Source organism: Lichenostomus cassidix, chromosome 26 (genome assembly GCF_008360975.1).
Source record: "Lichenostomus cassidix isolate B80296 chromosome 26, HeHo_3.0, whole genome shotgun sequence".
Lineage (NCBI taxonomy): Eukaryota > Metazoa > Chordata > Aves > Passeriformes > Meliphagidae > Lichenostomus > Lichenostomus cassidix.
In genome coordinates this window covers 993,739-1,008,889 of record NC_139506.1, presented here as the reverse complement: position 1 = coordinate 1,008,889, position 15,151 = coordinate 993,739, and the positions used below count along the sequence as shown (strand labels likewise).

Genomic DNA, 15,151 nt, shown 5'->3' with positions numbered 1-15,151 from the left:
AGCAGGCAGAAGTGTGGCTTGTCTTTGCAGAAGCTTTTTCTGTAGATGTTTTCCTGCTTGAAAAGGAAGTTTTAGTTCTGTGTTTCTTTAGTTACTTTGTGACCTATATCGTGTTCTTTTTTAAAGCTGCTGCCTTGGGTCAATGCTGTGCGGGCCATTGCTGCTCAGTGGATACCCAGCAGTTCTTTTTACTGCAGTAACTTTTTTGGTCCATTTCATGGATTTTTTACATTTTTGGCAAGTCCTGATGCCCCTCTAAAAGTAGTGTGATGGGATGGGAGGCTGAGCAAACGGTTCAGGGGTGACCCTTGCCATGGTTGCAGGATTTGTTCCTCATCCCTGACCTCTCTCCTGATACAGCTGGCATCTGTCATTCTGAAACAGTATGTGGAAACTCACTGGTGCTCTCAGTCTGAAAAGTTTAGACCTCCAGAGACCACAGAAAGGGTAAGACTTGGTTTCACATTATCTGGTTTGGAACACTTTATCCATCAGGAATATTAATTCTGTAGGCAGCTAAAGAAATATCAGTGCTCTTGTGATTTTGAGGATTAATGGCTTCAGTTAAGGTTTTTTTGCATTTTCCGCTTCAAAAATCTGTTTTCAGTTGCTTAAAACAACACTTGGTCTGCTTCCTGTAGGGAAAGATCAGCCATAATGCTTCTGCTGCTCTCAGAGCAAGACTAGAAGAAAATCTACTTTCTAACTTTCACAAATACCAATTCTCATAGTGCTTTTTTGGAGATTTGCTAAGTCTTTTGTTATGCATCTTGGGACTTAAAGGTTATTTTCCCATGATGAATTTTAGTTTAAAGCTGCTGGGTTTTCATTAAGAATCTGTTCAGCAGGAATATTTAACAGCTAAGATGGCCAGAGATTCCAGTACTTTCCAGTCTGACTGTTGACTGAAGCATCTTTCATATCTAGAGTATAATTCATTCCATCCAGAGATAATTGCTTGAATTGTGTCCCAGAAGTGGCTTTTATTTTTTCCTGTCCCTTCAGGGCTGGGTGGCTGTTCTTGTTTACTGAAATCTTCCAAAGTAAGCAAACATAGTCCCTGACACTGGAGCTGGGATTTATCTCGGCTAACTCTGGATGTCTTCCATGTAGATCTGTACATCCTGTGTAGTTGCAGCTGTGAGCTATTTGCTCTGTGCTTGTCTGATGCTGTGTGTGAGAAGATGTAATGTTAAAACATATTATGCAGTTTTCCCTAAAAAATTATGGGGTGTAGTGTACAAAGGAGTTTTTATTTCCGGGATGTTCATTTTGTAAAACCAATATTGAATCAATATCAGGATATAGTCATAGGTCTAAATTTTTAAACTAGATTATGTTATGGCAGTGGATCTGTTCTAAATACTGTTGTTCTCTACAGGCAAAAGTTGCCATTAGGGAGCTGCTGCCCAATGGGCTGAGGGAGTCCATCAGCAAGGTGCGCTCAAGTGTTGCCTACGCCGTGTCAGCCATCGCCCACTGGGACTGGCCAGAGGCCTGGCCCGAGCTCTTCAACCTCCTCATGGAGATGCTGGTCAGCGGCGATGTCAATGCAGTGCATGGAGCCATGAGAGTGCTCACAGGTGGGTGCCAGGGCGGGCCAAGGCTGCTGGAGGAAGCTGTTTAGGTTTTTCCTTGTGCCGCTATTCTGTTACGTTTCATCCATGTTGAAGAAATTGGAATTTTATTCCTCTCTTCCCCTGGGCCTCATGCCAGTTGCTGGCTGTGGAATCATGTGCTCAGCAGGTGTCATGAGAGCTGGGGAATGAGGTGCTGTGCTGCAGGTTAGAGCTCAGCAGGGACTTTGATTGTAACACCCTGTTTTCCAGATACCTGCAGCTTTAGTGTGATATTTTTCTCCTCGCCTTTGAGGATTGCCTTGGGTAGATCAGATGACCCTGTTCTAGTAAAGTACAAATCAACATGTTTCCAATACTCTTAGTGTTTCCCGATGGTTCTATTGTTGCTGTTGCCTACAAATTGGATTTCTTACAAGAACTTCGCTTCTTTTTCCATTTCTTAGAATTTACCCGAGAAGTGACAGACATACAGATGCCACTTGTAGCTCCAGTCATTCTTCCAGAGATGTACAAAATTTTCACAATGGCAGAGGTATGATCTTCACAGTGAGATTGGTATTGAATGAAATTAGTGGGAATGTTTCTTGGAACAGAAACTCCGGATATAATGGTTAAGTCATACTGCAGTATGAGTTAGACTTAAAGAATTTTCTTGATGATGTGATAGTTGATGGCAGTTAATGTTTCAACAGAAAAGCTGAAGCCAGTGATAAAATACGAGAATAAAGCTAAACAATTAAAAGACAATTAAAGGAAATACCTTGTATAAAAAGAATCTAGTGTTCCTGATGTTTTAACTTTTCTCTAGGTGTATGGGATTCGCACGAGGTCGCGTGCTGTGGAGATATTTACCACGTGTGCCCACATGATCTGTAACATGGAGGAGTTGGAAAAGGCAAGAGTTTAACTTGACATACAAGATGCTTTGAATTCAAACTGAGTGAGGTTCTAAATAATTGTTAATATGGAAATGGAACGTTGGAAAATTATGTACTGTGTCAGCTGCAATTCGGGGAGAGAGGCTGTAATTTAGTACATGTAAAGTGGCTGACTCCCTGCTTTACCTGCATGCCTTGATAACTGGGGCTTGGTTTCTATAATTAAGGTTAATTTATGGCTTATCAACAGACATGCTTGTAACAGCTCAGGGAAGGGGGTAGTCAGCATGGGGAGGAGATGGAGTATCATCCCTTTGTTTGGAAAACCCTAGCTTAGCTTCCAGTCTCCAGGTGAACTGTGTGTCCTGATAACCTCCAGGTCTTGGCCACCTGGCTAACGTGGGGCCCTTGGGCGAGGCTTTGGTTCCAGGCACTGGAGCTTCACCCTGTGCTTCAGGAGGTGCCTTGGCCTGGTGTTCCTGAAGGGGTGGGGAAGCCAAACCCACCCCAGTTTTGGAAGAGTAGCTGTTGAGAAACAAACACTGCAGTTAAGCAGCTTTATACATGAATCTCCTGTCTGGCTCTAACTGAGCACATCTGCATTTTAAATGGTCTTCGACAGGTGGTTTTTCTGGCACTCCTAAACAATAAATGGTTATTTTTAACTTTTTGGGGTGGGAGGATAGGGAAGGGTGACTTTCAATCTAGTGGCTGGTTGCTGCTGTGTGGCTGAATATACTCCTCCCTCCCTGTTTGCACAGGGAGCAATCCAGTGCAGACTTTTGGAAAGTTCTGGTAATTGCACTGGATCTGTACTGCCATTACAAGGTTATTCATGCACTGTATCATGCAGCTGGTACCAGTATCCAACAGATAGTAGTAGCTCCCCACTCTTGTTCTGGAAGAGGGCTGAAAGTATTACATTGAATATTAAACTTTTTCTATTGAAATTTTACTTAAAAAAAATTATAAAGGGAATCTTTTTATAAATGACATTTACTATTTGATTTAAACACAGGACTTTGCTGTCCTGGCTATGGAGTTACGAGGAATAATCACAATAAAATGATTTTGGTCCAGTATTACTTGCTCTGCCAAGAACTGCTCATGGAGTGCTTTGACATCTGGAAAAATACTTGCTGCATTTTCCTAGGAAGAATCATCCTGTTAATCTTCAGGCCAGCTGTTGATACTCAGCTTGTTTGGTTTGGGGGATGGAGGCTCTGCAGGGAGATAAATGCCAGCTGCAGGGTTTGGGGTAATTGTGTGTGTGATGGAGTCACCCCAGGTGTGTTTTGTAGCCTGGGGGTGGTGGAGTGCAGGACAGGATTCAGCTCATCAAATGAAGTGCCTCTCTAGCAGGGTGAGCACTGCTCCTGGGGCTCTCTGGGCTGGATTGTCTGCATCTCTCTTGAGACTCTTCAGTGTTGAGTTAGATGTGTGTGTTTTGTGGCAGCCTGAGCTGTGGGGTTTTGAAGAATGGGATTCAGCTGAGCATAGTTCTTAACACAAGGAGAGAGCCCAAGTGATGTCTGAAACAACTTTCACGTGACTTCATGATATTCTGCAGCTGCAATGAGTCCATCTTCCATTTTGTACTAGAAAAATGCAATTGCTGTTGCTTCTGCTTTACCTGGCAGATGTGGGGTTTCTATATCTGGTATTCACCTCTGCTTACATTGTCTGTAACCAGGGTGCAGCCAAGGTCCTCATTTTTCCTGTGGTGCAGCAGTTCACAGAAGCCTTTGTCCAGGCCCTGCAGATGCCTGATGGACCAACATCGGACAGTGGGTTTAAGATGGAAGTTTTAAAGGTGAGTCACTTAGGGCTGATTAAGTGAAGAAAGAATTGTATATCCACACACACTCAGATGTGCTGGAAAACAGAAACTCGAGAGTGTGGCACATCTCCCAGTATTGCTCATGGTATGAACAGTGAAGGTTTTTGGCTCCCAGCACCATCAACAATGAAATAAATTGTTTACCTGTACTGAAGATACCTGTGATGAGATCCATGGGCATCTGTCTGTAAAAATTGATCCACAGGAATCCAGTCCATAGGACCATCTGTGTTTGTCATTTGCAGATCTAAGATATCCTGTATGTGTCTTGGACACCATAATCTGTTGTTAAATACCAGTCTTTTCTAAAGGTGCTGCAAAATTCTGCTGCAGTGAAGCCTTTTCTGTTATTTACCTAAGTACTTGCTGGCACTGGGCTGTTTGCATGGCTGTGTCAGCACTGGTCCCACCAGGAGGTTCTTGAACAATGTGACGGGCTGGGAAAGTCTCTGAGGAAATGTCTCCATGTTCTTGCTCTGCCCCTTAGCTGTGTGAGGGCCTCTGCTTTTGGCCTCTGTGAGGATGGTGCAACACAAGAGGATTTGGATCTGAATACACTGCTCCGTGTTGGGTGGCATGAATGGCAGCAGAGAATCAGTGTGGATTTAAACAGTAAATTCAGGAGATCTGCTGCTGACAAGTCGTTTGTAGGAGGCTCTTTGTGACGAGATGAGCGTTCTAGCTGTTGACATAAGACAGTTTTGTCACTTAGGGTTTCTACGCTAATGATAGCAATTTTCTAAGGGAAAAGGGATTCAGGTGAAAGAGCCATGAATTGCCTTCACTTCCAGAGAAGTGGATTTTATAGTCATTGTAATGCAGAACTAAGAAACCTTAGGGGATTCTTTAAACCATCTCTACAGATGAGATCATTACAGGAACCCCTTGAAAAGCTGATGCAATGGAAGAGGGAATTGAGACCTTTTTATAGCACATTTTCAACCAGATGCAAACTCAATCCCATCTTTTTTTCTCTAATGAAGTGCTATGCAGCAAATGACAGGAAGATCTTTTTTTTTTCCTTCCCTGTCGCTTGAGAGCTTTGTGCTCCAAGGTTGCTGGAGTTCTTGATGGAAATCAGAGGCAGCCCTGACCTAAACTGTTGTGCTGTCCATGTCACAATGTTCTGCAGGACAGTGTCAGAAGCTTTAAGGAATGGTGTTGCAGTGTGCACATCCGCCTGATCCCCTGGGACAGTTATCCTGGTTAGGGGAGTGAATAGTTTGGATCACATCATGGAAACCTACTGATGGTTAATGTGTCCCAAGTTGTTCCCAGTATAATCACAAGTTTATAAGTAGTTACAGCAGGAAATCAGGGCCTTTAATCCTTGAAGGAGATGGGAGGTTTGGCCACAACAAAAATATCATCAACTGTGAGGACTAGAAGGAAATACCTATGGAGTAATTTATTGTTGTGTTTGATAGTTCACCATGAATTAAACTGGTGTCTCTAAGGAGGAATGAGCTGCAACTGTGCAATTCTTTAGTCCCAATTCCAGTGTTGAAACATATCACATTGTGTTGAGAGAAACACAATGATTAAACGTGACAGATGACAGATTTAAGGCAAATTTCACAACAATGGAATACAAATATGGTGTACTTAATGTGCAGTAATATGTCAGGAACGCCAATTAACCAACAATCTAAAGCATCTTACAGCCTTGCTGTTGTGCTTCTTCATTTGTACTTAGAAGCTGTTTGACACCTTTGGGTCAGAGAAGGTGTGCTTATGTTTTTCCTGATGTTGGAACAAATAACTAGCTAGAAAAAGAAAATTAATCATACCTTCTTTTTTCTTGGATGGAAGATGAGGTGATATCTGTGTCTTGCGGCAAATTTCCCAAGTTTATGAACAAGGTACTTCACCTGCCCCTGCTGAATTCTGACTGACAGTCAGCTTTAGTGGGCTCTCTGGTGTGTATTTTAAGCTTTTTATCCAAAAATTTGGGGATTCCTTCTCTGTTTAAAGATGCAGATAGGAAGAGAAGCAGTAAAAGGCTTTGATAGAGTGACTTTGAGCCTTTGCGTGCCTTTGCTCTGAAGAGTGAAAGATGAGGGCTTTCTTGAAGGATTAATAGGTGGTAGAGCAATACTTGGGGATTGGCAGAGGATCTGTGAAGCAGTTCTTTGAGTTCAGACAAGCAATGGGAATTGGCAGAATGAGGGGCCAGGGGTTGAAATACATCTGACAGGAGAGTGCTCTGTTTTTTAATGACTTGCACTGCAGGATTGTGGTGACCTTGCAAATACAGTCTTCTATTGTTACAGTTGCAGAACTATTGAAATTAAGAACTCTCTTAGCACTTCAGCAGTGCTCCCTGCAAATTTGGCTAGGCATGGAGCTTAGAAACATTTACATCGGGTTCATAAGCAGGGGCATACCAAACAAGTCTGTTTAGATGCTCCTGTGACCCTAGGCAGGGTGTTGAGTTTGTGGCAGTCCTGAAGATCAGGTTAGCATCCTTTGCCAGCAGCTGCATAATATTTTTTTTCCAGAGACTTCAGCAGGTCTTTTCTGTAATGCTTCCTTTTAGCACCTGCCAGACTCGTTCCCAAGCCCACACATCTGGGTTATCCCTGATGCCTGCTCATCTCTAATACTGATATTAGATTGCTGTTGTTTTACTGGAAAGTGAATTACTATTTTTTAATTTCTAATAATGTACTCAGTGCTACAAACAAACAAACTGCACAGAGTGGTTTGTATGGGTAAATACAAACAAACCGACACCTGTGTGTCTGGGAGCAGCAAGCAGTCAGGCAGTTTGTGAGGGGCTGTTCTGTAACAAGTGTAACACAGCTGTAGCTGTGCCCCTGGGGAGGAGATGGAGGAGTGAGAGCTCTCTCACTACTGAAGGATCCCAAAAGGCTTTTGGCAATTATCAGTGGAAGGGCTCCCCTAAATCAGGGTGATCAGCTTCATGAAAGTCCAGGCACAATCCCCTGTGGAGCTGCTAAGCTGCTCCCAGAGCAGCCCCTGTGCTGGGCTGGCACAACCACCAGTGTCTGCAGCCAAAATGGGAAGGGAATTGATCTGGGTGGGTGTTTGCTTCTGCAGCTACTCCCTGGGTGTGCAACGGATGTGTTGCTTGCATGAGTAGAAGTGTGGGAAATGGGCACTGGTCTGGTTTTACATGACATTAGAGTTCATTTTCTGGGACATGACGGCTTCCAGGATAATTGCATCCAGACAGTGCTGCGCAGTGGTGTGCTTTGGGTTGGAGTCTTTGCCTTACCCCACCAGATTATGGCATTGTCTTCGCTCCAGAGTGACACATCTTGTATTATCCCTTTGCTTCTCTGCAAAAGAGGAAACACCAAGAGAGTTGTGTTGGTCAGTGTTTGAGCAAGAGAGGGGACTGTGTGGTCAGAAGTGAGAGGAGACCTTGGTGAGAGGAGGACTTCAGATTATCTCAGTTATTAATGAAACAGCAGCCTGTGATTTGAGTGTGTTGATGGCTTTCCCAGTTTCACTTCTGACTGATACTCTTTTTGGTTTCAGGCTGTGACAGCACTTGTGAAAAACTACCCAAAGCACATGATTTCATCGATGCAGCAGATCCTGCCCATTGTCTGGAACACCCTTACGGAAAGTGCTGCTTTATATCCTTGGTAGTGAATGGGTTTAACTGGAATCAAATAAGACAAGCTCAGTCTCATACCCAGTAATGACCTGACTGCTGGAGGAGCACAATATGTAGGAGTGCTTTGTGCTGCCAGACAAAACAGGATATTTCTGTTACTTCAGAAGGCTCCATCAAGTTTCGGTTGGCTTAAAATGTATGCAGACTGATGCATGTGCCCATGTTACAGTGGCTGTAGAACGGCAGTTCTCCAAGCTAAGCATTGTTGTGGTAAAAAATTATCTTCTTAAAAAGGTTCTGGTCGCAGTGTAAAGACTTAAGGAGAAGGAGAACCAGCAGTACCCCTTGCTGCAGTAGAATCAGTGGCTGATTGCACTTGCTGCAGAAGCTGAAATTGATTTGTCATTTGAATTTTCAGTCATTGCTCCACTGCATATCCAGCTGTGTCAGAGTGGTCTGTGGGTGCATTGCCCAGTACTTGAAAACTGACAACTCTAATCTCTTCATACTGTTTTTTCAGACACCTGTTCAAATATAGTAGAAGGTGTTCCTGCCCATGGCAGGGGGATTGAAATTAGTTGGTCTTTAAGATCCTTTCCAACCCAAAACATTTTGTGAATCAATTAAAAGTGCAAGCAGCTGTTTGTTGGATTTTTGATGGTGTATTTCTTCCTCTCCTGTCCTTACTCCTGCTACAAGTCCTGCTAGTACCCTGTCACTGTTGAGCCGCTAGCAGAGTAAAGAAGCCAGTTCTCAGTGGCAAGAAGGAAAAACCTTTATTGTTTTGATTTCATCATATATGTAGAGTTTTCAAAGGTCACCCAGATTGGTCAGTCAGAAACCTCCCCCTAGGCCTGATTGGCCAGGCCTGCACCGTCCAGATCTTGGGACACTGTTTTTAATAACATCCAAACTTTATCTTTATTTATAAAACACAAAAGGAATTCTCATGGGAAAGACCTGTGCTAGCCACAGCACCCGAGCTGACAAAATGGACTTTTGTTTGCAAAAGGGCAGAGTCTTGTGTTTGCTCTGCTACTTGTTGGACCTTCAGTTTACCATACCCAAAGAAAACTCTTTCCTTTTTACCCCAGGTTAGTTTTCTGCCATTTCCCAAGGTTGGAGCTTGTGGAAAGGCTTGGTAGGGAGCAGAGCCAATCTAAGGTAGGACGTGGGAGCACAGGGTGGCTCTGCACCCCTGGGCAGCCATGAGCAATTGGCTCACATCCCCTGGAAAGAGTGAGTCTGAGGAGTTCTGTTCTTTCAAAGTTAACATGAATGACGTTTTGGGTTACCTTGGTGGGTTTTAATCTAAGTTAATCAAATTATATGAAGGATGTGCTGAAGTGATGTGTGAGTGGTCTGTGGAAAGTGTCTTTGAACTTGGGCAATGCACAAAGCCAGGAGCTCCTGGGGCTTGTTTTCTCTGTGAAGCAGAGTCTACTCTATGTGAAATCAAAGGGGTTTTGAAGAAGGAAACCTTCCCTAGTTTTCAGGAATTTTAAGACAGGAAGGGATTAATTTCAAAATAGATGCTGTTCTTTAGAAAAAGCATTTCCTTAACTACATCCACTTATGTGAGAACAGAAGTAAATTACACAGAAGAGGTGGAGGATCCTGTGGATTCTGATGGTAAGAACTTGCACTTCACTTCTGGTTTTTGGAGAGGAATGGAGTTACCTAAATACTGCTGTCAAAACAGTGACTGAAACACTGTGGGAGATTGTGCTAAAGGTGCATTTACAGTGTTGGAATGGTGCCCATCACTTCTTTGCAAATTACTTGTGATTGTGATCAATGAAGCTGCACAATTTCAGTTTTCTAATGGTTCAAGGGTGAGTTCTGCAACAATGTTGAGGTAAAAGTTGTGAGACAAAAGAAAATTGAACAGGTTTTAGGTTGAGCTTTATAAATTTTAATGAGAGGTGTGTTTTGGGAAGAGAGCAGAAAGTGATGAGCAGAAAGTGATGAGGTCAGAAATCCTCCTGGGGCTGCTGCTGCACTTGCTAGTCCGAGAGAATGAATAAATATCTGCTCAAACAAGCTAAAAAATTGTAATTATTTTCACATCCATTTGTACCTTTTTTGTATGTTGACATATTCAGTAATGTTTTTTTTTTGGTTTTTCCACTTTGTTCAGGTGAAGTTTTGGGCTTTGAAAATCTGGTGTTCAGCATATTTGAATTTGTTCATGCCTTGTTGGAAAACAACAAATTCAAGAGCACAGTGAAGAAGGCTCTGCCAGAGCTGATCTATTACATCCTCCTTTACATGCAGATCACAGAGGAGCAGGTGAGCATGTTTGTGTTGTGTAGGAAACAAAGGAAATGACAGTTTTAGACCAAGTGTCCTGGGAAGAGTTTCAGTGTGTGGAAGCTGCTGTAATCTAACAGGCTGTTCCATCATTTTGCTGTGGCAGCACTTAGAGGTTCCAAAATGGTGCAAGGTGGACAGTGTATCACGGGTCACAGAAGGGTTTGGGTCAGAAGGGACTTGAAAGCCCATCTTGTTCCACCCCCTGCTGTGGGCAGGGACACCTTCCACTATCCCAGGTTGCTCCAAGCCCCATCCAGCCTGGCCTTGGACACTTCCAGAGATGGGACTTTCACAACTTTTCTGGGCAACATATCCAGTGTCTCAGCACCCTCTTAGTAAGGAATTTCTTCTGTAATCTAAACCTACCCTCTGTCAGTTTAAAATTGTTGCCCCTTGTCCTCGGGCCCTGGTAAAAGGGCTTCATTTTTAAAGCAATTATAAGGTCTCCCTGCAATCTCCTCCAGGCTGAACAGCCCCAGCTCTTTCAGGCGTTCTTCCTTCATTCTTCCATGAGGTATTGTGCTGTTAAAATGAGGGTTACCATGCTGAAAGGGCTAAATAGGTTTCTGTGCAAGTGAAAGTGTTGTGCTAGTAGGGTGAAGTAATTTGTACTGAAATTCTACGTGGCTCATGGCCTCCCAAGCCTGACAGCCGTCATCTTTTAGTTTAGGTAGACATGCATAAAAACAAGAACTCTGTTAAAAGATTTATCTGCTTCTCTCATTCCTCACCTAAAAATAAAGCTGTGTAGCATTGATTCCAGGTCAGTCATTAGTTCTGTCAAACTCTGATCTCAAATGAGGGGCAGAAGAGCAAGATGAGCTCAGAACAAAGAACAAAGAGAGTTTCTTCTTTTCAAAGGTTTTCCAATGCAATAGAAGAAAAATCTGTTGAGAATGAAGGCTTCTTATGTCAGAGAAAAATTCTGAAAGTAGTTTTTCAAAATAGGTTGCTGGGAACAGCAAAGCTGCCTTTTATCCATGGTGTCCTGAACTCTCAGCTGCCCTATTCTTTTTGTCTCCTTTAGATAAAAGTTTGGACTGCAAATCCACAGCAGTTTGTGGAGGATGAAGATGATGATACATTTTCCTACACAGTGAGAATTGCTGCACAGGATCTGTTGCTGGTATGAAATGTGTTTCACATTTAGATACTGAAATAGTATTAACAAATATCAAACCTGGCTTCAGGAAGGACGTTTAGAGAAAAGACCAACTTGACATACAAATGGGTGTTACCATTTCCTTCTGCACAGGCTGTGGCTGCTGATTTCCAGAATGAGAGTGCAACTGCTCTGGCTGCAGCAGCTACAAGGCATTTGCAGGAAGCTGAGCAGGCTAAAAACAGCGGCGCTGAGCACTGGTGAGGGGCTGGGGCTGGAGCTGGGGCTGAGGGGATGGGGCTGGGGCAGAAAGGATGGCTCTGGAGTGGAGGGGATGGGGCTGGGGTGGAGGGGACAGCATTGGGGCAGAGAGGATGGGGCTGGGCAGGTGTCGAGCTCACCTGCAGCACTGGGTGCACCATGATTTAATGACATTTCATTTGTGACAACGCTACTGATAGGCAAGGATGGAATTGAGAGCTCTGATTAGAAGACGCAAAAGGAAGTACAGCAGTTCTTGAGGCAGATGATGAAATTCTCACGTGGAGTACTTTGGGCAGCTCCTAGGACAAGCTATCTGTGCCCAGGCTCCCTCCTTCCAGTGCTTGACATTTTTTAAAGCATCTCATGGGAAAAAATAATTAGTTGTGCAAAATCAGAAGAGAAACTGGCAATGCTTTGTTTCCAGTTAATTGGGATAAAAATTTCGGTAATACATGTATCTATATGTATAATTTTTTTTTTACTTGATGTCAAGAGGAGAGATAGGTGCTCTATGCAGATGTATGTGTTCAATCTTAGAACTGCAGAGTTGCAGTTTTTAATGTTCTTTGATGATAGAAGAAGAAAACTCCATTCGTAGGAGTACCTGGTCCACAGTGATTCTCTCGTGGTTTTACAGTGCCTTGGTTCAGTGTTTGTGATGAGTTTGAATGTTAGTGTCAGAGTAGTCCCTGTGATAAGTGAGCAGCAACCGAATGGCTGCAAAATCAGTCATTAAGTACCCATCTACCTCAACTGTGAGAGGTTGTAAAGTAGGTTCTTGGCTTCACAAATAAAATGAAAGAGAGGTGGTATTTGCACATAGTTCTATATCATCATAATTAACAAATATTACTGCAAAATGAGACATTTTTAAACCTTTAATGTACTGGGTATCCCAGTGCTTCTGCATATAAATAATGAAGGCATGGCTGGAACACAAGCTTTCATGGAAGAGACTCATTTCGTTTTTATTATGAGAACAAAATTGGTACAAGTAACAGCTATTCCACCAATATTCTAGGGAGTGACTGAGAATGATGCCTATCCCAAGGGAGGTTCCAAGCCCCCATCTTGCAGAGTTTGTGAATCTTCATGTCTTTGAGGGCATTTTTAAATTCTCCTTTGGGATCAAGGAAATAGTTGTGGTAGATTAGATCAAAAAATTACTTGTAGCTTCACTTCAGAAAATGTATTTATTCCTTGAGGTGATGATGAAGGAAAAATCTTAAGGCATCTGAACTCTTTTGCAGGTGGAAAATACATGAAGCCTGTATGCTGGCCCTGGGCTCAGTCAAGTCTATAATTACAGACAGTGTGAAGAATGGGAGAATACACTTTGATATGCATGGCTTCCTGACAAATGTGGTCCTGGCAGACCTCAACCTTTCAGGTATGTGGCACCCTACATCCCTGGGCATAATTGCTGGGTGACAGACACTGTGAATCTCTGATGAATCAGTCAACTTGATGTGTGCATGAGGCGTTGGGAAATGCAGTTGTGCACCTTGCTCATGTGAAAAAACTAAATCTTGTGATTTAGTGTTCCCACAGTTCTAGTGTAAGTCCTTTATATGTGGGACTGTGCTTTCATCTGGATCTCATTATTGGCTGGATGCTTGAGCCTGTAGGGCTTGGGGATCTGGGTGGAAAATAGTTGTTCTGTTGTCTTGTGTCTGTTCCTGGGAAAGTCACCAGCAGTGTTCAACCGCCTTCAGAATTCCTGCAGCACCATATCATCCCATTTGTTTTATGCTGAGGCTGACAGTAGTTTTACCACATGAATTCAAATAACGCTCCTGGCTAAATGGAATTCTGTTATTGGGAACTCAGAAGGATTTTGCTCTCTGTGTTATCTTACATCAATGTGCAACAAAGTCAAATGAGCTGTTGAAGGTCAGACCTCAAAAGTCCTTGCAAATTAAAATTTTAGAAGTTTAAGGCAATGTGAGCATCATTGAGTCCACATTGAGTTGTGTCAATGCAGAAAAAACTTATTCATGACTGCCTTCATCAAAAAAATGCCTATTTAGCCCATTACAAAGAAGGTTTTTTTCTTTTCTTTGTGTTAATTTTGAGTGAAGAACTAGTGTGCAAAATGCATAGTATGCAATGCATGTAAGAAACCAACCTCAGCAATTTACATATATTTACATACATTTACATCTGTGGCATTGGGTTGTAAATGAACTATTGTGCTCCAGGAGGGCTCCTGGAGTCAGAATGTTGATGGCTCTCTTAAGGATATCCGTTTAACGGTCAGTAATGGTACAGACAAAGAAATGTTGTGTTTTATGATACTGACTTAAAAAACAAAGCTCTTCTCTTGCTGTACGTCTTGCACAGAGTGTTTTATGTCCTCATCTTAAAATTAGTACTTGCAGGAGCATAAATAATGGCAGTAAAGATGCTGAGGAACAGAGAGCATCATCACTTTGAGGCCAGCCTAGATAGGTAAGGAGATTCGTAGCCTGAAAAGGTAGCAGGGTTAAGTGTGATAAAGATATATCAGACCGTGGTGAGTTCAAGCAGGTGAGTGGATAAGTATCCAGTGCTTCTGTGGTGCTGGTGAACCATAGAATTCTGTTCTGTAACTGCAAGATGATGGCTGGAAATTAGAAATGTAATCTATGGAAGGTCCCTGGGTATGAGCTCTGTTATTCTAATTCTTCTCCCTAAGATGCTGCTGTTTACTGCAGTTGGGGACAGAATATTGAGCTGGATGAATGAGAATTACTGGAAAAGCCTCTGTTCTCTGTCTTTGCTTTTGTTCAGTGATGAACAAATTCAAGTGTAAATATTGAAGGGAGGAAGTTTTTTAATAAATGAGAAGTTATTCTTTGAAATAACTAAGAAAATAAACTAGATTCTGCCTATGAACAAAAATTCTTTGTATGCCTGCATATTTGTCTTGTGTGTCACATCTCATTGTTTTCCTATTGAGATGACAAGATTTTAAATAATGGATGGAAACAGCTGTGATTTTAAACTCATAAAGCTTATTCTGAAGCCACTGAGGTTTTTTGTTTTCCTGCAGTGTCTCCTTTTCTCCTGGGCCGGGCCCTGTGGGCTGCCAGCCGTTTCACTGTGGCCATGTCTCCAGAGCTCATCCAGCAGTTTCTGCAAGCCACTGTCAGTGGATTGCATGAAACGCAGCCCCCCTCTGTCAGGATCTCTGCAGTCAGAGCCATCTGGGGGTAAGCAAACTCTGGGCTATTCCACAGCCCCAGGGAGAGGGGTGTAAATCACACTGATAAACTGGTTTGTTAAAGTAACATTTCTGTTTGGGCTGTGGGAGGTTTTGCTTTGAATGAAATAGGTGTCAACTTAAAAAGTGTAAGCAAACAGGTTCAAAAATGAAAAACTCTAATGAGCAATATGGAATTGAGATTTGAGATTGGCTACAGTAAAGTGTTGTGATTGATGTGATCACAGGGAGGAGCAGCACCTAGTGCTCCACTAGTGCTGGAAAGCACAAGGATGAAACCCAGATTACTCCTGTTTGGTCATAAAGGTGACTGACATCATACAGGCCTATGGAGCCAATCACAGCAATAAGGATTGTTTGGGGTTTGATCTTCTTAC

General features: G+C 42.7%; 1 protein-coding gene across 2 annotated transcripts in view; it reads left to right on the top strand.

Annotated features, from left to right (window-relative positions):
* IPO9 (importin 9) overlaps window positions 1–15,151 on the top strand; it is a 38,466-nt gene that overhangs the window by 10,644 nt on the left and 12,671 nt on the right. Inside the window, exons 3-14 of one of the 2 annotated variants that reach the window (XM_085083076.1) lie at window positions 361–447; window positions 1,382–1,583; window positions 2,024–2,112; window positions 2,389–2,475; window positions 4,152–4,271; window positions 7,806–7,906; window positions 9,461–9,519; window positions 10,028–10,179; window positions 11,231–11,329; window positions 11,459–11,565; window positions 12,820–12,959; window positions 14,604–14,763. In XM_085083076.1, the coding sequence (XP_084939202.1) occupies window positions 361–447; window positions 1,382–1,583; window positions 2,024–2,112; window positions 2,389–2,475; window positions 4,152–4,271; window positions 7,806–7,906; window positions 9,461–9,519; window positions 10,028–10,179; window positions 11,231–11,329; window positions 11,459–11,565; window positions 12,820–12,959; window positions 14,604–14,763 (1,403 nt within the window). Of the gene's footprint in view, window positions 1–360; window positions 448–1,381; window positions 1,584–2,023; window positions 2,113–2,388; window positions 2,476–3,725; window positions 3,822–4,151; window positions 4,272–7,805; window positions 7,907–9,460; window positions 9,520–10,027; window positions 10,180–11,230; window positions 11,330–11,458; window positions 11,566–12,819; window positions 12,960–14,603; window positions 14,764–15,151 lie in introns of those variants that run through there. The other variant, XM_085083077.1, reaches the window with a different exon arrangement.